The sequence below is a fragment of the Homalodisca vitripennis genome, unplaced genomic scaffold (genome assembly GCF_021130785.1).
Source record: "Homalodisca vitripennis isolate AUS2020 unplaced genomic scaffold, UT_GWSS_2.1 ScUCBcl_4699;HRSCAF=11043, whole genome shotgun sequence".
NCBI lineage: Eukaryota > Metazoa > Arthropoda > Insecta > Hemiptera > Cicadellidae > Homalodisca > Homalodisca vitripennis.
The window spans coordinates 1-23,071 of NW_025780812.1; the positions used below are offsets into that span (position 1 = coordinate 1).

The 23,071-nt window shown below is 35.0% G+C and overlaps 2 protein-coding genes across 2 annotated transcripts; both read right to left on the reverse strand.

The window, feature by feature from the left end:
• Nucleotides 1-1,649: 1,649 nt before the first annotated feature.
• Nucleotides 1,650-6,641, reverse strand: LOC124373040 (DNA replication ATP-dependent helicase/nuclease DNA2-like; the record flags this gene model as incomplete). Its single annotated transcript, XM_046831447.1, has 5 exons — nucleotides 6,579-6,641; nucleotides 6,277-6,433; nucleotides 4,930-5,060; nucleotides 2,833-3,045; nucleotides 1,650-1,841 (listed from the first exon to the last, which is right to left on the reverse strand). Coding segments are annotated over exons 3-5 (533 nt in total), but the record flags the coding sequence as incomplete, so codon positions are not given.
• Nucleotides 6,642-6,650: 9 nt separating this feature from the next.
• On the reverse strand, nucleotides 6,651-22,791 carry LOC124373038 (repetitive organellar protein-like). The gene is made up of 5 exons (XM_046831445.1): nucleotides 22,594-22,791; nucleotides 17,202-18,580; nucleotides 13,539-13,679; nucleotides 11,602-11,858; nucleotides 6,651-6,764 (listed from the first exon to the last, which is right to left on the reverse strand). Exons 1-5 carry the CDS (start codon nucleotides 22,621-22,623, stop codon nucleotides 6,727-6,729), a joined length of 1,845 nt encoding a protein of 614 aa, XP_046687401.1. The 5' UTR covers nucleotides 22,624-22,791; the 3' UTR covers nucleotides 6,651-6,726.
• Nucleotides 22,792-23,071: the final 280 nt, after the last annotated feature.

Below are 23,071 nucleotides of genomic sequence, written 5' to 3' on the forward strand. Positions count from 1 at the left end.
AATGCTCATTAAGAAGGGGGAAAAACATGGAATCCCGCAAAAACTGATAAGACTGTCAAAAATGTGTATAAGTGACTCAAAGGCCAAAATAAGAATAGATGGAGAAATGTCGGAAAACTTCCTTATCAACACTGGAGTAAGACAGGAGATGGGATTTCTCCCACTCTCTTCAACCTGGCTGTGGAAGAGGCATTACAAAAAGTTAAAAGACTACAAAGAGGGGTTAAATTAGGAGGTGGACCTGAACATAATGGCATTTGCGGATGATGTAGTGATCTTGTCAGAAAGTTTGGATGACCTCTCCACACTAACAAACAGTTTTTATTAAAGAATGTCAAACAGTAGGCTTAGAGCTAAATGAAGATAAAACTAAAATTATTCATTTTGGAAGACATGCTGGAAATGTGAGAACAAACTTAAGCATTGACAACTACTCGATTGACTGTGTAGAAAGTTTTAAAATATTTGGGTGTAACAATAAACAGCAAAAACGTGGAGGATATAGAGATACAAAGCAAATTAGCTAATGCAAATAGGTGTCTTGGGGCGTGTACAAGACTCTTTACGTCAAGATTGTTGTCACAATGCTCCAAAATAAGAATATAATAAAACAATCATTCAACCAGTCCTAATGTATGGAAGTGAAACATGGACATTAACGAAGAAAAATGAGGGGGCGGTTGATTGTTTTTGAGAATAAAGTTCTCCGAAAAATATTTGGACCAATATGTGATGAAGGGGTGTGGCGAATAAGAAAAAATAGAGAATTACGCAATGTATACCAAGATGTTGGTATAACATTGCCTGATATTGTGGCTTTGGTGAAGGCAAAGAGAATTAGCTGGCTAGGACATGTACATCGGAAACAGGAGGGCACAAGGTTTTTTTAAAAGAGGTCTACCAGGCGGTACCGACAGGAAGGCGCCCTTTGGGTAGGCCAAAGATAAGATGGTGTGATCAAGTGGTCGAAGATGTGACCCGATGTGGAGGGTCTGTGGATCTGGCGGAAGACAGGTGGCGTGGAAGAGGCTCATAGACGAGGCAAAGAATCGACTGAGATTTGTTACGCCCCGGCAGTAAGTAAGTAAGTAACTTTGTGTTATTTAAACAAATGTTTAGTGGTGTCATTATGACTTTATATTGAAATCTATGACAATTCTTTATTTACACTACGTATTGACTGAGAAATAAAAATCTATTGTCTATAAATATCTGTTCAATAAAATTACAACACAAAAGCAAAGAAAATTTTGGAAACAATAAAAACAGTACCAAAACTGTTGGCTTATATGAACAGCTGTTATTTCATTGGATGGAAGAAATTATTTTTTTTTTTTTATTTTGGGAATTTTATTCTTACAGTGGTAATTTAGAATGATTAACTAAAACAAAATATGTGCATACACATATGTGTGTATATGTGTATACTACATAATATTAGCAAACAGAGGACACATAATTAAAACTTATCCCTTCAATATGGTTGTGTAGAACTGATATGAAATATTATATAGCACAATAGAATAATTTTGTAACTAACACAACTCATCTAATTTTATTAGTAATGCATGTGAATGAATGTATGCTCTTCTGAATCAAATTAAATAGCTTTAGAGGTCCTACCGATCATCCTGTAGTAACAGACTAACCTTTCGGCAGGAGGCAGTGTCCAGATATCGTGCAGAGCTGGGCTCCGTAGCTGATTGTCTGTGTGCTCTAACCTCAGTAGGCCTGTCCAGTGGAACACATACAGCATGTGCTCCATCTGTAGGTGAGCAGTGCTCGCTACGGAGAGGCCTTGCAACGGATTTGTGTCCGACAACTCTTCGGATCCACTCACTCTGCAACGTTATAAACTGTTGATGTAACAAGCTTAATTAATTTAAAAGTAATATTTAATTATGTTACTGGGATTATAGATAATACTACCACTAGGGTCCCATCCCAGGATGGATATATAAATGATTGGTAAATTTAAAAAAATATTTTTAATTTCACAAAAGCAATTGTTGATAAATTTTCAAACTGATTAAACTTTTTCTTTGTTTAAAGTTCGTTATTGACGATGAAAGGTTTGAAAGGATAGCAGAATCTTGGATATTTGCCATTGTTAAAAGGTTATAAAAGGTATAACAAAACATTTTGAGGATTGGAATCAGACGAATTGGAGGATTAGACAAAGAAGATAGATTCCAATCCTTGAAACGTTGTGTTATACCTTTTATAATTATGAATTGTTACGAAAACTACAAAAGATTCTCTAAAAGCCGCATGAGAAATTATCTTAAACTGTGACTATGTTCAAAATTTATGATTAAGAATTTTACGCAATGCTCTTAGATAAACTACAAAAAAATTTCACCAGTTTGGTTATGGTTCCAATAGTTTCTTAGATACTTTATGTAACCATTGCACTATTTATCAGTACCATAGACCTCGTACTGTATCGATTCTCCCTCGTATTCTGTCCGACAAGATCCTCGCACAGGCCAGTGACTCATGAGGACGGGCAGAATAGGGCTTAAAATATGATCGGCTTCTCCTTTTTATAAAAAAAAATTAGTGGCCAGTACAAGGATAGTTTTGATTTCTGATGAGTGTCACGTGTTGAGGGGCAAGGTCAAGGCAGTCAGCAGTACAATACATATATAATTTTTTTGGGTTAAATAAAATTGCAATAATTTGGCATTAAGAGTGAATTAAAATCGTAATTAGTTTCATCAAAAAATACAATTGTAATTCTCTGTTAGTATATTATAAAACATACATTGGGAAGTCAATTTGGTCTATTAAATATCTTTAGAGAGAATAAAAAAAAAAACTGTGCAATACCTGAGAGCAGACGAACACAGGGTGAGGTAGGGACACTTGGCACAGGCAGAGTGATGGTTAATGGGGTGCGGCAGGGAGGGTGGCGCTACCTGATTGTTGTCAGCTATGACAACACGATGGCTGGCTCGCAATTCGCTCACAAGCTGATTGCGCAGCAACATCAGATCCCGACGTTCCGCCACCCCAACCTTCACCTCCTTCATCACCCCTTCCCTGTAGGCAGCAAAACAAATCTAACCCTATTTATTCGTCATAAGCTACTTGTGTCCTCAGGATACAAACCGATTATATTACAGTAGAAAAAGCAATGAAAATATTTTTCAAAACAAGTATCATATAAACATTAAAAAGAAACAAGATGTGGTCGGAATATGCACATTCCGGTTCTGTCGGAAGAAACATAGATTTCACATGTGGCCGTCATCTCTAAATGCAAAATAATAATTATTAGTTAGATGTTTAATTTCCAAACTCAGATGGGACAATAACTCATTAATACCATGTTCATATAGTTGTAAAACTTTCAAACATTTAAAACTCCATAATCTTGAAACCTTAAAAGAAAATTTTTTTTATCTATACTATTATATACAAATTAAATGATGTCTGTGTGTTAATCAATTACGTAAAAAACTACTGGACCGATTATATTGAAATTTTACATGGACATTCGTAGGATTCCTGATTAACATATAGGCATATTCCTATTTCAAAACTTGCTCCGGGCTATGCCCGGAAAGCTGGTGTAAAGTCTTGAAAACTCCCTCTTCGGCTTAGTCAGCAAATAGTAAATATGTTTTTAATGACCGATCACGGTCAAGAACAATAAAGTATAATAATTTATACACATTTAAACAAGTGATAGAAAATGTTTATAGTTATTCATATGTCAAGGTCAGTTACACTTTACAAATGCCATGTTACATGCAGAAACTTTTTTTGTCTGAGATTGTTTTTATTTAGATTTTAACCAACTACAGTAAAATTCCAATATTTATTACATCATAAATGTGAAAACTGAAAAGCTACGTACTTTGACTTAGGATTCCTCTAAACTGGCCTAAAATAGTTTAATTGTTACTGAAATCGTTAGAGTTACTCAATAAAATTCTTTGAAATTTTGGGGAGAAATTCGAGAAATTTTAGAAGAGGTACTTATAAAAACAGTTTCACTCTTCGACTTCAGGGCCTTTAAACTTAAATCTAAAATGGATTAAGAGAACAGAATATTTTTCATTGACTATCAACTATCCCAAGGTTGTTTAGAATGTGATTTAAAGAGAATATGCTCATGGCGTCCTTGATTTTCTAAATGAAATTGCATGCCACAGATAACTACTAGTAATCATATAACTTTCTTTGTGAAAACCTGGACTTGATTTATTTACAATTGATTCGAAATTATGTTTAAATATATTGCACTTTTTTTTACTACAGGTTATAGAAAGCAGTGCCAAATGTTTTAGAAGTTTAAAAAACTCTTGTTATTTTCTTAATAAAAAAATGTGTTTGTAAATACATCTTTTCTAGATGTTATTTTGTGAAATGGATGTAAAAACTGTAAATAACAGTAAACAGTAAGGACTGTTAATAATTGGTTGTTAAGGTTGTTTCATTATAACATATCGTTTTAGACGTTTTATGAAAAATATGACTTCCAAAACATCAAGCACACAGCGTATTTTTTGTACGTACCAGACACTTAAAACCAATATATGGATGTAATTAGCTGTCTAGTTTTTCCTCAGACTTTACTTTTATACATGAATCACAGTAATAAAGATGGATCAATTTCGGTTTGACAAAAACTGACATACGTAAGACTTGTGTTGAAATGGTTAAAAAGTACACTGTAATTGCTTCTTTTGCAAATAAATTAAGGAATAATATCTGGTATCCAATACAAGCATGAAACATCATATCAAGAGCAGCTTCATATGATATCTGACCCAGATCGTAAGAAGTTCATCTAGAACGAGCCAATAATAAAAAGGCCCACTTCCGTAGCACAACTTATGTTCTTTATTACAGGCTTTTATACAACCCCACTCTTCTAACAATTTTCTTGAGGTTATGAGTAAAAAATTTGAAAGATACCTAAGATAGAGCAGGAGCCCCGAGTCCACGGTCTGCCCCAGTTCTGACATCATCATGGTGTAGAGGATCACCTGGCCTCTATGTTCAGCTGAGAATGATGCTCTACCTGTCTTCAGTTCCAGAGGCATCACCTGCAGAATAGCATAATTTGTGATGGAGACGTTACATACTGCTTTTTATCATAAGTTTTTCTGTGATGTATAGTATATTAATCTCAACTTTGACATGAATCCTCATTGTCTACATTATTGGTGGTTTTGTAAATTTTACAATCTTATATTGGAAATTTCATAAAAAATTTTATTGAAAATTTTCACAATACGTACAAGTAAAATATTAGCACACGGCGATTTTTTGGATTTTCCAGTAACACAAAGGAAAACAATTATCTAAAGAATAGATACAAATATGATGAAAAGAGTCATAAAAGGACGTCTGGTAGTTAAAATCATGGTTTAGGTCATTTTTGGATTATTGAAATTGAAACTGGAATGAATCCTATACCCATATGTGCGATAAATAGAAACAATAGCTGATCTAATTCAACACATTCAATTAACATAAGGTGTATCCACATCTCAATATAATGATCAGGCTGTTTAATTCAATTAACTAATATAGTCTTGATATATTTTTCAATTCTGACAGCACGTTACCCAATTTTATTTTTAAAATACAGGACACAGTATTATTTTTGTTATTGTTCTTATTTATTATGATTATTCTTATATTATGTTCAGCTTTTAGTTGTTACTTTCTTTTCACACCTTATTACTTATCAATACATAATTACTTTCTGTTGTAATTAAGATGTTAGTTTTATCATTTTAAAATAACAGCAGCTGTTAGTCACTGCTTATAAGATAACTATTATTTCATTTTGGTATGTTCGATGCTGGACAATATTATTTTTCCACAGTATATAAATTGGAATATGTTCTTTAATGCTGCATTGTAATTAATTGGACTTTACCTGTTTTGTAGCATTTGAAAATTGAATATATAAAAATAAATTACTAATGGTACTTTTTAGAAAAATGGAATTTCATCTCGCAACCAAACTACAGTTAACACAATATATACTTTTAGCAGTGTCTTGAAACTAATTCTGAAAACTTGGATAGTAAGACTCATTCTTTACCAGAACAGAACAAAGAATTAAAAAAAAGAAAAAAAGATGTAAGTGCAAAACAATAAATTCTATCCATAAATACTAATTTAAAAGTTAACAAAAAACTAATGAAATCAGTTCTAACACAAGACTCAGTTTCTTTGAAAATTTCAAGTCAAAATCAATTTTAAATCAAATTTACAATAATGAAACCAACAACTCAAACAAATAATTACCTTTTTGATGTTTTGTTTATGTGTTTTGACTGTGACATCTACTTTTCCTTTAATTCCCAATTTGGGAGTCCAGATGTTTTCTTCAATGTCTGCCACATCTGTAATGGTTCCACTCCATGATTCTTTACTGTTCCAATTGGTTGGTTGAGTAACTGCACTGGATGAAATGCACACCAATATAAATTAAGATTGGTTTAAACGAACACAATTAAATTGTATTATCTGATAAACCTTCTCAAACTTTCAACAATAATTTATATAAACGACAGAAATCTGCACAGCTACTTGTTATTGTCACTTACCTGCTGTTATTGATATATTTCTGAACAAATGCATGAATCTTGGGAACAAATTCACTAAGAGATTCTTTTTGTTTTATCAAGAGGCATCCCTGAAGAATATAAGCTGAAGATGAAGTGGCTGGATGAGACAAATTCAGTTAAAACTCCGTTAATTCCTTCCAGTGAGGAAACCTTTCTTTTCAGCACCTAGAAAGAAAACCAGTGGAGAAAATGGTAAAATAAAAACTAAATCAGTAGACAAATTACAATGAACAAGTACATAAATAATAGTTTCAGAAATTAGTAAGCTTTGTTTGTGAACCTACAGTACAGTATTTGTAAGAGTTATTCCAAGTGAAAAATTCTTCTGAGAAGTAGAAGATGTATCTCAGTAACCATTCTGTTATATATATATTTTTTTAAGTTTCTTAAGTTACTTGATGGTATTCTATTGAGCCTGTCAGGTAGAAAGAAGGTTGAAAATCCCTTCCCCTGTGTAGCAAATCTGTTGTTTCTGGTGTTGTAATCATGAATGTCTCCTAACTTATGGTTATGTTTGTACGAGACCGCTTCAAGAATATAAAGTGATAATACAGTAAGTATTCTGAAGTCTTGAAAAAGGTCACAACAAGTGTCATATGAGTTTATAGGCCCAATCAATTTTGAAAGAATGTGCCTATAATGTTCGTGTTATTCAGCAGGAATTTGCATGTGAAGTAGATAGTGTATACTATATTATAGGTTTACATGTTAAATTAGTTAATGGCAGGAATACGCCACATCACTTGTCACATATCACGTAAGACGCTTTGCTAAGGTTCCAAGCAAAATTTCAACCCTATAACTCATTTCATTCTCAAGGTGTCCTTCAAAGTTCGTTCTGTGAGAACAGATAGTCAGACATACATCACACAGAAATGACATTTTTTCACTCCACCCATCTCCACAGCAAAAGATGAATTTTTACAGTCTACTGAGTGATAAGCTTTAATGACGCTCATATTAAAATAGCAGTATTTAAATAATCAAAGTTCTGGTGAGGTAGGGAGGGTACTACAACGAAGGAGTGCGATGAAATCAGATCTTGTCACCAATTTTTAACATTGACTTTAACTCTGAGAAGTTTCTAAGTTTGTTTCCATCAACAATGAGAATTCAGAGTAAGCTGTGTTGAAATGGGTGTTCCACAGGTCTCAGTTCTCAGGAGATGAATCAGAATTTCTTTATTTACATTATCATTAAGACATGTAATGGCGTCCAATAGAATTTTACAAAGAAATATATCTTTATGTCTCTTGCTTTATAAATTAAGTTTTGTAAGTTCATAATATTCTTTCACGGTGTACAAAGGTCGTTCCATCAACCAGTTTCTGGAGACTTCTCTTGAGATTTTTCCCACTGAGCCTTTTCAAATGCTGCGGTAATGCATTGTACATCTTGCATCCCGTGTATGATGGCTTCTTGCTGTACTTGGTAGTGCGGTGCGGAGGGAGAATGAAGTCTGTGGCCCTCCTGGTGTTATGTGAGTGTAAGTTCTCACCTCTTTGATTTGCCATACAGTCTGCATCTGTTACCACTGAGAGGATATATATATATATATATATATATATATATATATATATATACCTACAATGGTCAGTATTTTTAGAGACTTAAAAGCTCCTCTGCAGCTGTCTTGTGGATTTAGATCTGCTAGAATTCTGATGGCCTTTTTTTGTTGGATGAGAATTTTGTTCAGATTATTTACAGATGTTCCTCCCCACACCGCAACTCCATACCGCAAATGAGACTCAACAAGTGCAAAATAGGCTGTCCTTGCTGCCTCAGGCCCTGCAATCCACTTCATCCTTCTGGTCACAAAGATTCCTGTGCTGAGCTTTTTACACAGATTATTTATGTGTGCTGTCCAAGTGAGTCCACAGTCGATAGTTAGACCAAGTAGCTTTGCTTGCTTCTCTTGGAGAGTATCTGTGCTTTCTAACACTGGATCATGCTTCCTACTAAAATTTATGTGCATGGTTTTTGAAGGGTTTATAGCCAAGTTGTTCTGCAGGCAGTACTGAATTGTTTTGTTTGTTGAGCATGACATCTGTGAGTACATTTCTTGTGCATTATCATTTGCCAGAAACAATGTCGTGTCATCGGCATACATAATAGTTTTTATGTTATTGGTGCCAAGGTATATAGGGAGGTCATTTGTAAACAGTACAAAGAGGAAGGGACCCAAAACTGAGCCCTGAGGCACCCCTCTGTTCATTAAAGATGGCTTAGATCTGAAAGTTAATTTCTTGCCTTTCTCTGACATTTGAACCTCGACAATTAGACTGCGCCCTTGGAGATAACGTGCTATCCACTTTTTTTATGTGTCTTGAAAACCTAGTGTTGACAATTTGTTTAGAATCAGGTCATGCCCCTGACAGGCTGTCTGTGATCAAGTTTTGACTTTCCAGATGTAGTAACATTCTCTTTACTGCAATCTTCTCAATTATTTTTGAGAAAGTGGATACAAGCGATATTGGTCAATAGTTTTCTGCCCTTGTTGCTGGGCCCTTTTTGTGCTTGGGATATACCTTGGCCACCTTTAACAGTGAGGGAAATTGTCCACTGCTAAATGATTTATTTATTATGCTAACCATAGGTGGGGCTAACTGATTTGCACAGTGCTTTACCATCTTTGATGGAACTTCATCAATGCCACACGAGAGCTTTGGCTTCAGTGATCCAATAGTTTCTAACACCTCGTTCTCCTCGGTTAGTGTCAGGCTTAGTGTGTGGTTGCATTGTGAATGTATAATGCCTTCAAAGGTTGTTTCCACATTGTGAAACTGATTCCTGCTTTCCTCAAAAGTTAAATCTGCCACTGTCGAAAAGTAGTTGTTAAGATGCTCAGCGATCAGCGTCGGGTTTTCTTCTTTTTTCCCACCTATTTCCAAGTGAAGTGCAGCGTTGGAGGAGTGGCTTCTCTGCATTTATGATGCTCCACAGTACTTTAGGTTTGTTATTTGGAGTTGATTAGGTGTTCATAGGCTGCATCACATCTCAGATCTCGAAGTTTGAGGTCATAGGTTTTCTTTTTTTCAGCCATTATTTCTTTATCTCTTGTGGTTCCTGTGAGTTCATACATGTGCAACGATTTAAGAAAATCTTCTCTTAACATATTCACCTCATCATCATACAGGGTTTTCTGCTTTTCCTTTGGTTTTGTCCTAGTTATTTTGTTTGGGCAGGCCAGGTTTAGGGCATTGATCACAATCTTGCGAAAAGCATTATATGCCAGCTCAGCATCATGAGCATTATACACTTCATCCCAGGTTTCTTTTGTAAGTTCATTTTTTAAGTAGTCAAGGTTTTGTTTGTCAAAACTTCTTTTATATGAGCTGCCTTGTTTATTGTAATTTGTTGTTGTAGTTAGGATTCATGAACCCCAGAGTACAATACGTATTTCAGAACCGATTGTACACAGACATAGTATACAATTTTACACGTAGAAATATATACTGAATCTGCTAATATTTTGATTGCAAATAAAAAAGAGCTTAGTTTGTTTACTAGGTAATTAACATGAAATTTCCAGTTTAAATTTGTATAAATTTTAAATCCAAACAATGTACGAGGGGGTACCCAAAAAAAAACCGGAATTGTTTTATAAAAATTATATATTATCAAATTTTTTACAATACGACCTTATCTCCTTCAAAATAATCTCCATTACAACTAATACACTTGTCCCAACGGTATTTCCATTGATCAAAACATTTTTTTGTAGTCATCTTTAGAAATGGCTGCAAGCTCGAGCTTCGTTTTTTTCTTAATCTCTTCAATGCTGTCAAATCGTTGACCTTTCAAGCCTCTTTTCATGTGTGGAAATAAAAAAAAGTCACATGGAGCGAGGTCAGGCGAGTAAGGTGCGTGGGGCAGCGGAACCATGCCGTTTTTGGCTAAAAACTGCCTAACTGAGATGGCTGTGTGTGCCGGTGCGTTGTCGTGGTGGAAGAACCAGTCTCCAGTCTGCCACAAATCGGGTCTTTTCTGGCGAACACTGTTGCACAATCTTCTTAAAATCTCCAAATAAAATGTTTCGTTGACAGTCAGACCTGGAGGAACAAACTCAGAATGAACAATGCCTTTAGCATCAAAAAAGCAAATCAACATGGTTTTGATGTTTGATTTGACTTGCCGACATTTTTTTGGACGAGGTGAAGATGGCGACTTCCATTGGCTTGACTGTTGCTTCGTTTCTGGGTCATAACCATAGCACCATGACTCATCACCAGTAATTACCTTTTTCCAGAAAATCGGGATCATTTTCGAGATGTTCTTTCAGAAGGCGGCAAATTTCAACTCGATGTGCCTTTTGATGGTCAGTCAGAAGTCGAGGAACAAATTTGGCAGCAAACCCTTTTTCAGTCCTAAAATCTCCTGTTAAAATTCGCTGAACCGAGCTCCAAGTTAACCCAATACTCTCTGATAGTTCCTCAATTGTCTGTCGACGGTCGGTGAGCACAAGTTCACAAATTTTCTCAACATTTTCGTCCGTTCGAGAGGTTGATGGACGTCCAGAACGAGGTTTGTCTTCAATCGACATGTCGCCATTTTTAAATCGAGCGAACCACTCGTAGACCTGAGTTTTCCCCATAGCAACATCTTTGTAAGCTGTATTCAACATTAAAATAGTTTCTGCAGCATTTTTTTTACCAAGTAAAAAAACAAAATTTCACAGCTGCACGTTGTTCACTTAAACTTGCCATGACAAAAAACGAAACAAGAACAAAACAGAGTTAGCCGAAAACAGTCACTACGAACAAACAGAATGCACTAGGACAACGGAACTGGGGTCACTGAGCTCGCAATGGGTTGCGCAACACACGCCTAGCGGCAGGAATGTGTACTACACGCTGCCGGCTGCCAGCAATACAATTCCGGTTTTTTTTGGGTACCCCCCTCGTATGTAAATCGACTATGTTTAATCTGCTACATGTCAAGACATTGTTACTTCTACGTCATAAGGATGTAGAACATGAGATAACACGATGAGCTGATGTACCTCCTGCAGAAGCTGGTGAAGGAAGCTGCCCATGACCATGATGGAAGAGTCTGCGTCCATGCCCCCGGTACATGTCCGAGAGCACAGAGCGCCGTGTGCAAAACAGTGAACCGACAATGGTTGTGCCGGAGACCAGTGTGTCGGGGTGGGTGGTCAGCAACCCGGCGTCGTTGTCCACCACCCAACATCCGGGCTGGTTGCTCATCTGGGTGGCTGTTACACTCACCACATCACCCTCCCTCACCACTGTGGATGTCCTGTGGTGACAACACAAATAGCTTCAGTCTGCTGGCACCCAAAGTGTTAGAGGCTATTCCATAGTAAACTATGTTGGTACATGCAGAAATGTATATTCTTCTGATACATTGATATGATACATTACATAGATCTAGTCTAGAACTGTGTTGAACAATTTATCACAAACGTTTGACATATTTAGTTTCTAGTTTATTAACATTTTAATTTTGACTTCCTATTTTATGAAAGTAACAGATTTTTTCCAGTTATTACCAATTTTTACTACACAAAAATCAATAACAGTATACAGTTATTAAATTTGTCACATTAACATAGCTTGTAATGTTTACAGAATGTCCCGTAACTCTCTGGACAAAGGTATACCACGTTATTGCTCCAGTCAAGACACATATTTAGCAATGTTGCCCACAGATGATTTCTTTTAATGTCACAAAACTTATGTGTTCATTAATGTGAATTTTGTGAAATATGTTCTTTTGTTATGTAATATTACTTTTTTCAGTTGATACATACATTTATGTATTCTTTTAGAGTGGTAGCATTTTAATCATATGAGATCTTGAATCCACCAGAACTAGGGCTCTACTTACGCTTCAGAAGAAGGCTGTAATAGTAATATGTGGACTTGATCGATCTCAATCATGTAGAGGTTTCTTTAGGCAATTTAACTTGCTGACTTGGTCGAGTTTATACTTGTTGGAGTGCATGTTTTTTGTCTTCAAAAACAAAATCTACTCCCAGTAAAACAATTACCTTTCAATCTTCGCAGCACTAACTCATTCACTCTCCCAAACCACTTAAAAATTGTTCCTAAAAACAAACTTTTAGTACTGGTATAAAATTTTACAATAACTTGCCAACTGGTTTCATCACCCAGCAGGGATAACTTCTGGCTGGTTTATACCATCCATCCAGTTCAACCTACCACTGGGCACAGCGAAAACCGATGTGTCACTTAAATCTGGGCAACATTATGGATGTCCAGGAGCGGCACATCACTAACCGCAAATGTCGAGATTCTGGGGTACAAGAATAATTCGATAGGTCTAGTCTACTGCGGGAGATGACTGTTGGAGTTGGTGGGGTTCGCTTCCTAAGCATCAGAGGTTCTTGCTAGCCTCATATAAGGGTGTGCCACCCCCTGCCTATTTTGACTGGAGAGGCTGGTTCAGAGCTGGCCTCTCCTTCTTCCGGAAGGACATGACTTTGAGATAACTGCCCTAATTCTTCCTCATGGATCTCGATAGGAGGCGACCCCTACCCCCAACCTTACCCATCCTGTCACTCCAAAAGCAACACTAAGGTCCTTATAGAACTAAGTGCAATTTATAAGCTTCTTGTCCAAACAAAGAAGAAAAAAATCTGGTTTCTTGGAGGTTAATACTCTAGTATATTTTTTAAGTAATCTCAAGCTTTGGTTAATTCAGAAAGAATATTATGGTACTTACGGGTTTTAATTAATAAGGATTTGTGGTTCTTTTTATAAGGTAGACATTCTTAAATTCATCCATAAATGCTATGTATTTGGCCAATTGCTATGCATGGTTATGTTATGTCTTCATTTGAATACTAATTTTATATTTTTTAAAACTAATAAGGGTTTATACTCCTATAATTACATTAATATTTTGTAACTGATCCAAATCTGGTCAGATGTACATTGTTTGATACTAACTCACCAAGAGCCCCTGAGGACACATACAGCTGTCTCTCCAGAGATAGAGTCACAGGGTTGAAGAGTGAGTACAACCTCTCCACAAGCCTCCAGCTGTTCTACTGCAATCACCTTGCAGCGTCTGCCATTATCCAACTTTATAGGTCTAGAGATATCAACAAACGGTAATGCTAAACGTTTATTATTGACAATGGATGGTTTGAGAATAATATATATATATATATATAATATATACATATTTTAATATATGTATATATTATATACATAACATAAAATATCTTTATGTTAACTGTACCAGCCCAAAGAAAATTAAATAAAAAACTTAAAAAAATTACCTGTTCATAAAATGGAAATTGAAAATGCAACAATTTCAAAGAAAACCAATAAACTATTCTTACAAAACCAAGAAATAGGTCATAAGACTACAATAAATAGTTTAAGAAACTTCAAAAAAACTTTGATAAAAAGTAGCTTTTTAAAAAACAAAAGCAACAAAGTAAATAAATTAGAAATGGTTGCAAAAGCGCTGAGCACTATTGGAAGAAAATTGGTGTTTAAAACAAGAAATAGTGAAATTAAAAACATAAATTATGATACTTGAGGAAAAATATGAGATAATGCAAGTAAAATAGGAAAAGAAATATACGGTATAACCTCTCATATCCGACCTCGGCATAACTGACTCCTCAGGATATTCCTGAGGTAATAATGTTAAGTGTGCCCTGACTTTTCAGATTTTCATCAGTTAGTTACTGTAAACAGTATGGTATATACGAGTTATGGCTAGAAAATAATGGGGTTAGTATTGGCGAACCCTCAGGACGAATGTAATAAGGCTGGACATCATGCGGCCGGTTATGTGACTTTCCCCTCCTCAAGATTCATGTGGCTCCTGTACTTATTCCACCCCCAGCCACGTGACTCCCCATCCTCGAGATTCGTGTGGTTCCTGTACTTATTTCCACCCCCAGCCACATGAGTCCCCATCCTCGAGATTCGAGTGGTTCCTGTACTTATTCCACCCCCCAGCCACGTGACTCCCCCTCCTCGAGATTCGTGTGGCTCCTGTACTTATTCCATCCCCCACCACGTGACTCCCCCTCCTCGAGATTCGTGTGGCTCCTGTACTTATTCCACCCCCAGCCACTGACTCCCCCTCCTTGAGATTCGTGTAGCTCCTGTACTTAAACCACCCCCCAGCCATGTGACTCCCCCTCCTTGAGATTCGTGTGGCTCCTGTACTTATTCCACCCCCAGCTACGTGACTACTCCTCCTCGAGATTCGTGTGACTCCTGCACTTATTCCACCCCGGCCACATGAATCCCCCTCCTCAAGATTTGTGTGGCTCCTGTACTTATTCCACCCCTGGCCACGTGACTCCCCACGTTGTATCAGATTTATTTTCAATCTCAGACGTTATGAGCATGTGACTCCATTTTTCAAACAGCTATCACTTCTGAAACTTCAACAACTTCGCCAACTTCACATTCTTTCAACTCTACATTCAGTTATCAGAAACAAGTCACCTGTTTACCTGTCCGAAAATTTCAAATTTATTTCCGATATAAGTGAGCGACCTACGAGAAGGGGATCCACGTTACTCTCAATTCCTGTTCATCGATCGAACTTCTTCAGTAGGTCGTTCACTGTTCAGGCATGTCGCCTCTGGAACTCTCTTCCTGATGATATCCGTATTATAGAAGGTCGGGCTCGTTTTGGGGCGGGGGTCAGGGACTTGTTGCTGGGCGGTCTGTAGGGGTGGCGGATGGCGGTGCTCATGGCGTGCTTGTGGTCAGGCTGTGTGTTTGAGAGAATGAATGTAGCAATAACAAGAAATTATTTAAAAAGTAAATTGTTAATTTAAGTTTTAATTTATCTTTGTTTGAAAATTTTCTACATATTCAGCTGATAAATTTGATTTTTAATTATTACATAGTAGTATATATTTTGGTTAAATTTAAATTTAAAATGGAATTTGTTATAGTTTTAAGGTCATTAAATGTAAATATGTATATATATATATATCTGTATATTATGTGAGGTTGAGTGGTAGAGAGGGCTAAATAGCCCTAACTCCGCCTCTTGAATAAAGGCATATTTTCATTTCATTTCATTTTACTCCCCCTGCAAACAAACATCCCTATCTTATATGATCCACGCTACTCCCACCCAACTTGGCCCCCTGTGATGTTCTTTTGTTCCCTAAGTCAAGTCAGCTTTAATAGGAACAAGATTTGAGACTGTTGAAGCAGTAAAAGAAAAAGTGACGTAAGTCATGAACATGATTACCGAGATTAATCTGCAGAACTGTTATACAATGTGTAAAATTCACATGGAGCAGTATAGAGATAGAGGAGTGGAGTACATTGAACGGGATAATTGTAAATATTTATAAGCAAAATTTGTTTTCAGTGTCAGTCCGGTTATTTTCTAGCCACAACCCATATACTTTAATTTTCATCTTTAAATTATGTCACTAATACTGTACACACTCACTGTTAAATTATTTGCCTCTCACAAACTCTGTTTTACATAACATCAACCTGAATAAATATTTATCATTTTATTAACCCAGTCTTAACGTGATTGAGATTTTGAAGTGCCAACAAAGTAACCTTTTGGCTCTTGTACCGTAGGAGTTAAATTCTCAGGAATAAAAATGTTCTGGACCCTGCAATAAGTGGTACCACGCTGGATGTCAGAATATATTTGAGAAAAACCCTTAAAAAATTGACTACTACAGAAATTAATGTGTGGATATGCAGTATCTAAAAAAATTAGATCAAGACACCTCAAGTTTTGACACTACAGCCAATAAAGCAGGCACTGATTAATCTTACCTACTTGCAGATAAGCAACTACCAAGCACTTACCACATCCTTGACCATAAAACTGACCACACCTCAAACAAACCAATCATTAATAATGAATTCACTTCCTTGGCACAAGTACACTATTATATTACAGTACCAGTGTTTTTCAGAATTTGTCAGAAAAGTTTTTTTATTTGTTTTTTCTTTTTTTTGCTCATTGGGTTATCTAACTTTTTACTATTACAACCATGGCCCTGTCCCATTAGGGTCAGATATGAGAGGTAATACAACCAAGAGCTGGTTGTATTACCTCAACAGATTTAAGTGAATTATAAATTACAGAGGACATTCTAAATTGTATGTAAAAACTGGAAAACATCTGAATGCACCAATTTAAACAAACATTTCAACAACATGATACATATAATCCTGTATTCAAGAGCTAAGCATTGATTGGATAACAAAAGAAAACTTAATCCTTTTAACAATATAAGATAACCTGAGCTGCAAGGAGCAAACCAAAATTATTGAACCACAAAATGAACTCCAAAGTAACTAAAAGGTAATTTAAAGAAATGACTGACATAAACAAAAATATTTAGTACTTGTATATATAATAATATTACAACAAGAGAATTCCATAGTACATTCTAGACTTTCCTAGCAATGGTTTTAATACAAGGGAAATGAGATCAACATGAAAATCTGTAATCGTACTTAAAATATCTGATGTTGACAGTACTACAGTTTCATAATCTGGCTATAGATCTCTTTAATGAAATTTATTTGGTAATATTTATGAGTGATGAAAATTATAATATATTTATAGAAACAAAATGTAATATGTACTCACTCTTTAAAATTAGATTCATCAAAGCTTAAATCCTCAAAAAAACTTGTACTAATATCTTCAGGTTCACAGAATTGGGGTTGATTCTGATTTACTTCAAATATGCCCTTCTTTGTAGAAACTGAATTGTTAATAACAGAACTCGACTCTTCAAAAAAATGTTTATCTCCCTCAGATCCAATAAGCTCATTATTTTTAGCTACGGAAATGGAGTGTACTTCACCTTCATGTTCAATACTATTAAAGGAGGTTATTTTATCATCATTTTTAACATTTTCATTTCTTTTTTGTTGCACCACACTGTCAACTACATTATGATTTGTCTCACAGTTTTCGTCTAATTTTCTATTATTTTCGTCAAGCACACATTTAATATCCATTTTTATTTCTGAACTTTCAGGTGCTTTTTGTATTGTAGTGCAACTGTAATTTTTCCCTTTATTTTCCTTGTCATCTTTTGAGGAAAATGAGCAAGGACTTTGTTCCAAACTACTATTGGGTTTACCAAATGGATTTTTAATTTTTAAAACTTTAACATTTTCTTTCTCTTCGGATGGAGAGATTTGACATTTAGAGTTACTTTCTTCACTATGGAATTTAGTAGGATCTTTAATTTTTGATTCTACTTGAGATAAACATTTCTTTTTCAACTCAGATGACTCACTGAAATTGAATTTTCTCTTGATTGGTTTTTCAACAATATTTCTGCTTCTATTCTCTTTCTTAACTACTGGTGGAGTAGCAGGAATAACGTCTGGACTTTTATCCACTCCATCTATCAATACTGAATTATTACAAACTTTAACAAAATGGCCTTCACCAGGAAAGACAATCTCTTTTTCAAATGTTATTGATTTGTTTGTTTTCTCAGACAAATTACAGTTGTTGCAAGAATTTTGTTCACTTCCAGGGGAAGTTTTTAAACAAGTTGTACAAAGCGTTTCACATGGTGACCTACTTGATTGATTAGAATTCTTTGGAATGTTCTGAGAAGTTCTACTATAATCATCTCTTACACAATCTAAAGGTAAGTTTATAGTATCCTTTCCAATTTTATTAGTTTTCTCTTGAATAAGTTTTATGTCCTCATTTCTCTTGTAATTTGAAGTAATATTATCCACAATTCCTTTGCTAATTTCACATGTCACTTCAGTAATATTTTTATTTTCATTTTTCTCACTGTCTAAATTACAATTAATATGGTCTTGTATTATTGTATCCTCTATTGCTATAACATCTCCATTTATTTCTATATTTTGTGCCTCTTGCTTTGGCACAGTAAAGTAACTGGAGATCTTTCTTTGAGGATTTGAAGAACTGACAGGTACCTCTTTTGAAACAGCAAAAAAATTGGATATTTTCTGTTGTTTTTCATCAGAAACCTGGAAAATTCAAAATAATACAATGTTATTAGAGGTGTATTAATACATGTTCAGTTACCAATGTTAACTTAACTAAGGGATCCTATAAATATTTATAACTGAGACATAATATAATATATAAGCAAAAAGAAAGAATTGTGTATGAAGATAAATAAATTATGACACGGAATGTCACTAACAAATACATAGACATTTGAAATAGGAAATTTTATAGGAATCTTATTTTAATAGAAAACAACTGAAATTATGTTAACAATACATCTTGAATATAACCTCAATTTTAAAAACACTAGAGACTTATCTTCGTCTAATAATTCTTTTTTTCTATTCAAAATTACAAACTATTTGGAATGTAATGCAATTCTACACAAAACGCATGGTCATCTTCCTTTACATTAACCAAATCTTGTTTGCTTTTACCTCTTATATATCAGGTGTACCACTCTATACAATATTGTCATGGGGACTTTTAAAATGTAAGGGGATACTATACTAAGACAATGGGTCTTCCTAAGCTCAAACACTAGGAAGAGTTATTTTTTTAAATAATTTATCTTATAAATGAAAGGTCTTTGAGATTTTCTTTACAAAAATTACTCTAATGATAGAGAATTCAGGCATTTACCATCACATAGACTAGAAACATGAGTATTTAGTTGGCAGAACCATTCCTTTCCCACAACTCCAGTTCTGTGTTAAGGAGTACTTTCATTGAATCTGTCAACACCTCACATACAGGGTGTTTGAAAAGTATGGGTACGGCTTAATATTTTAAAACACCATAGGAGATAACATCTATAAACTTTGCACAGTGTCATATGGCTATGTAAACTATTGTTTCTTGCTATGACCATGACATGCCAACCATGGGGGGACGGCCCACAGAGGAAAACATGGAAATCTTAAATTGAAGCATGGGTCGAGTGATACCTCATTTGAAAAGAGCTCTCACTTAGTAGAGTTAAATGCCGCAAACCGCATCTCAAAAGGTTTATCCAATCAGAAATGGCGGGTTGTTTTAGGTACACATTGTGAAGTATATTATGCGCTGCCATTTCTGACTGGATCGTCGTATTCTGATGCGGTTTGGCAGCGTTTCACAATACACAATAAATACCGATGTTTTTTAGTTTTATTTATTGTGTTATAAATTTATGACATAATTTGCTAATTAAAAAAAGTCAGTGAAAACACATTGGTTAGTAGAGTGAAACGCCGCCAACCGCATCAGAATACGACGATCCAGTCAGAAATGGCAGCGCATAATGTACTTCACAATGTGTACCTAAAACAACCCGCCATTTCTGATTGGATAAACCTTTTGAGATGCGGTTTTGCGGCATTGAACTCTACTAAGTGAGCTCTTTCAAATGAGGTATCACTCGACCCATGCTTCAATTTAAGATTTCCATGTTTTCCTCTGTGGGCCGTCCCCCCATGGTTGGCACATGTCATGGTAATAGCAAGGAAAAATAGTTTTACATAGCCATATGACACTGTGCAAAGTTTATAGATGTTATCTCCTATGGTTTTTTAAATATTAAGCCGTACCCATACTTTTCAAACACCCTGTATACTAATGTACAATTCAACACAAAAGAGCTGATTTACTAACATGATGTTTCTTTTCAGCAGCACTACACAGTTGGAATTTAACAACTCATGAGACTGTTGGAGCCACAGTGATCACACTGTTAACTTATCTTACCGATAAGATATTTATACTTTTTTCACGTGAGATGATAAGATCCCAAATATTCAATTTCTATTATAAATAAAACCTGAAGAGACATACAGATTAACCTAACGTATACAAACTATTTGACCGATCATTATGAAAATTTGTATGTACATGAACTATTCCACGGAAAAGGTTTATATGATATGCTCATTGATGTAACTCGCCACCAAGCGGCGCTGCAAAAGATAAAAGTTATCAAAGCGCCTGCACATTATAAACTGCAATTATGAAACAGTTACGTGTATTAAATAGCCAAACACTGAAGGCGCTGAGTTATGATGTATATTGGTCTTTATAATAAATTTCTGATAACCATTTTTGCAACGATAAAAACATAGAACAAAACAAATTAGGAAATAAACAGAGTATATTGTGAATGTTTATCTTGTGGAATTTCTCAGTATTGGTGCTTTGGGATTATACCGACCACACCCAGACATGAATCATTATTTGACATTTTGCTTCTACTGATTACTAGATTAGCGTAGAACAATATTTCGTCAATATAAAACAAGAATTGTCTTATCGCAAACCCCTCCCCATCCTCAGACAGAGGTCAAAGTCGAGCGGTCTAGTAGATAACGTGATTGCAGAGTCTCGCCGCCCGTTCAGCTAGTTCGTCGCTTTGTTGTACTTTCGTGTTTTACCTCTACATTTCTCCAAACACACAAAAATTCAACAAAAACAAACATTACTAAACTCTTTATTGAAAAAACACTTAAAACTTGTTTTTATTCTTAATCACACTACTCCGCCACCCAAAATGCGAGTGCCTCCGGCCATCAGCGCGGAGGTGCTGCCCCGCGCTGATGTCGACGAAAGAAAAACATCCCTCGAGATAGTACCTATCAGTAAAATATCAAATTCTAGAGGGGCTGATCAGAAATATAAATTGAATTGTAATGGAAAGGCAATTATGTACCGTGCAAAAAAACTTAAATAATCATGTGATGCCGCGCGTGGCCGTAATCGGGATTCTCGAGAAAGATAAGATAACAGCGACAACGATACCGATCACAATACCTGGAAACACTTGTAAGTTTGTAATTTTATAATTAAACAGTTGTTTTTTCGTTCTATCATGTTTGTTTCTATAAATTTATATTTTTGTGTTCTTCATACTGGTGTGGTCGGTATAATCCCAAAGTACATCAGCATTTTATCAACACATGTGATAAGTTACTTTGTTGGTTTCATGCAAAACCTGAACAATTGGAACATTTCTGAAGACTCCTCCATATTACATCATAAGTATATTTACTGTACATAGTATAAGGACTATATAAAGCTTTTGTGGCCATTTAGAACCTTGGTTCCATTAATGTAATACTCATATTTCTTAGGATTGGAATGAGCAGTCAACAATTTGCTAATATACATAAGTAATATGATTTTGCTAACTTTCCAAAAACTATAAACACAAGGACAAAATTGTAAAATAAAGTATACATTAAAATGATACAAAACAATATTAACTTACAGAGTACATCTCCGTTCCATCAAAGCTAAGTGTTTAATATTGTGTTCAAAGTAATACAATCAGCATATTAAAAGTCTGTTCAATCAAAGCAATTCAATCAATACATTTGATTGTGTTGGTGGCCGCTTATTATACTGTAGGTAAATTATTATCAATAACTTGATAGACATCTTGATATGCTTATCATAGTCCAACTTTAATTCTAGTTTTCATCTCCTCACTATAAACTGGATACTTTGGATTTAAAGAAACAAAGTCACTGTCTATCAATGTAACCATTTACATCATTCATCAATGATTAAAAATACATTTTGAGAGAATAATTGCATGTCGATCACCATTGTTCTTGCCAACGTTACTAGCATACTCAATATGTAAATGAAATAAAAATAGCTAGCAATGATTAACTATGAATATTTATAGGTCAAATGTTGTATTTGATAGTTTCAATATTTCTGAATAATAATCATGATTCGATTGTGTTGGTAGCAACTTATATTATACTGCACCTCCCTTATTTTAATATACAAATGCAATAAATAAACAAACACGTATACATTTATGAATTACACGTATAATCCATACTTTTTATGAATTATTTTCAACTCAATAATAAATATCGCAATTGAGCATAGGACTACACTTCGAAACTTGAAAAAGTTAGCTCATGGGAAATGGGCTAACCCCTAATGTCACCAAGTTTTCATTACTAGATGTTTTGGAACAAATTTATCATTAACATTTTCTCAATCTTCCTTATAATCTCAAATTAACATTACATACAAAGCCTACCTTAGATCTTGATAATTTCAACTTCTTCATTATAAAGTACAATAAATACAACTTTCCTTATCAGTTTTGAAATATACTTTTAGTCGGATTTCACATTTACGCAACTATAAACATTCACAAAACAGACAATCCACTTCATAGCAGACAATAACAAAATATAACTCTACTACCAAATAGTAGGGTAGTACAGTACAGAATAATATGAATCTTCAAGGAAATTCCCGCTAAAATGTTTAAAAGATTGAATCATCTGGAATGTAATTTATACTAAACATAATAAACTAAAAGCCGGTGTAACAGGTAATATTTTGAGGTCGATAGTAGGTAATATAAGTTAAAGTATCACAATATGCGTAGTAAGTTTAGTTATGTAGACTTCTGGCGAAGAATACGTTTTTAGAGCTCCAGCCACTTTTTAGTTTATCAATTTCTTACAGGCCTATTATTTCTTATATTTTGCACTGTGTTATTTCATTTA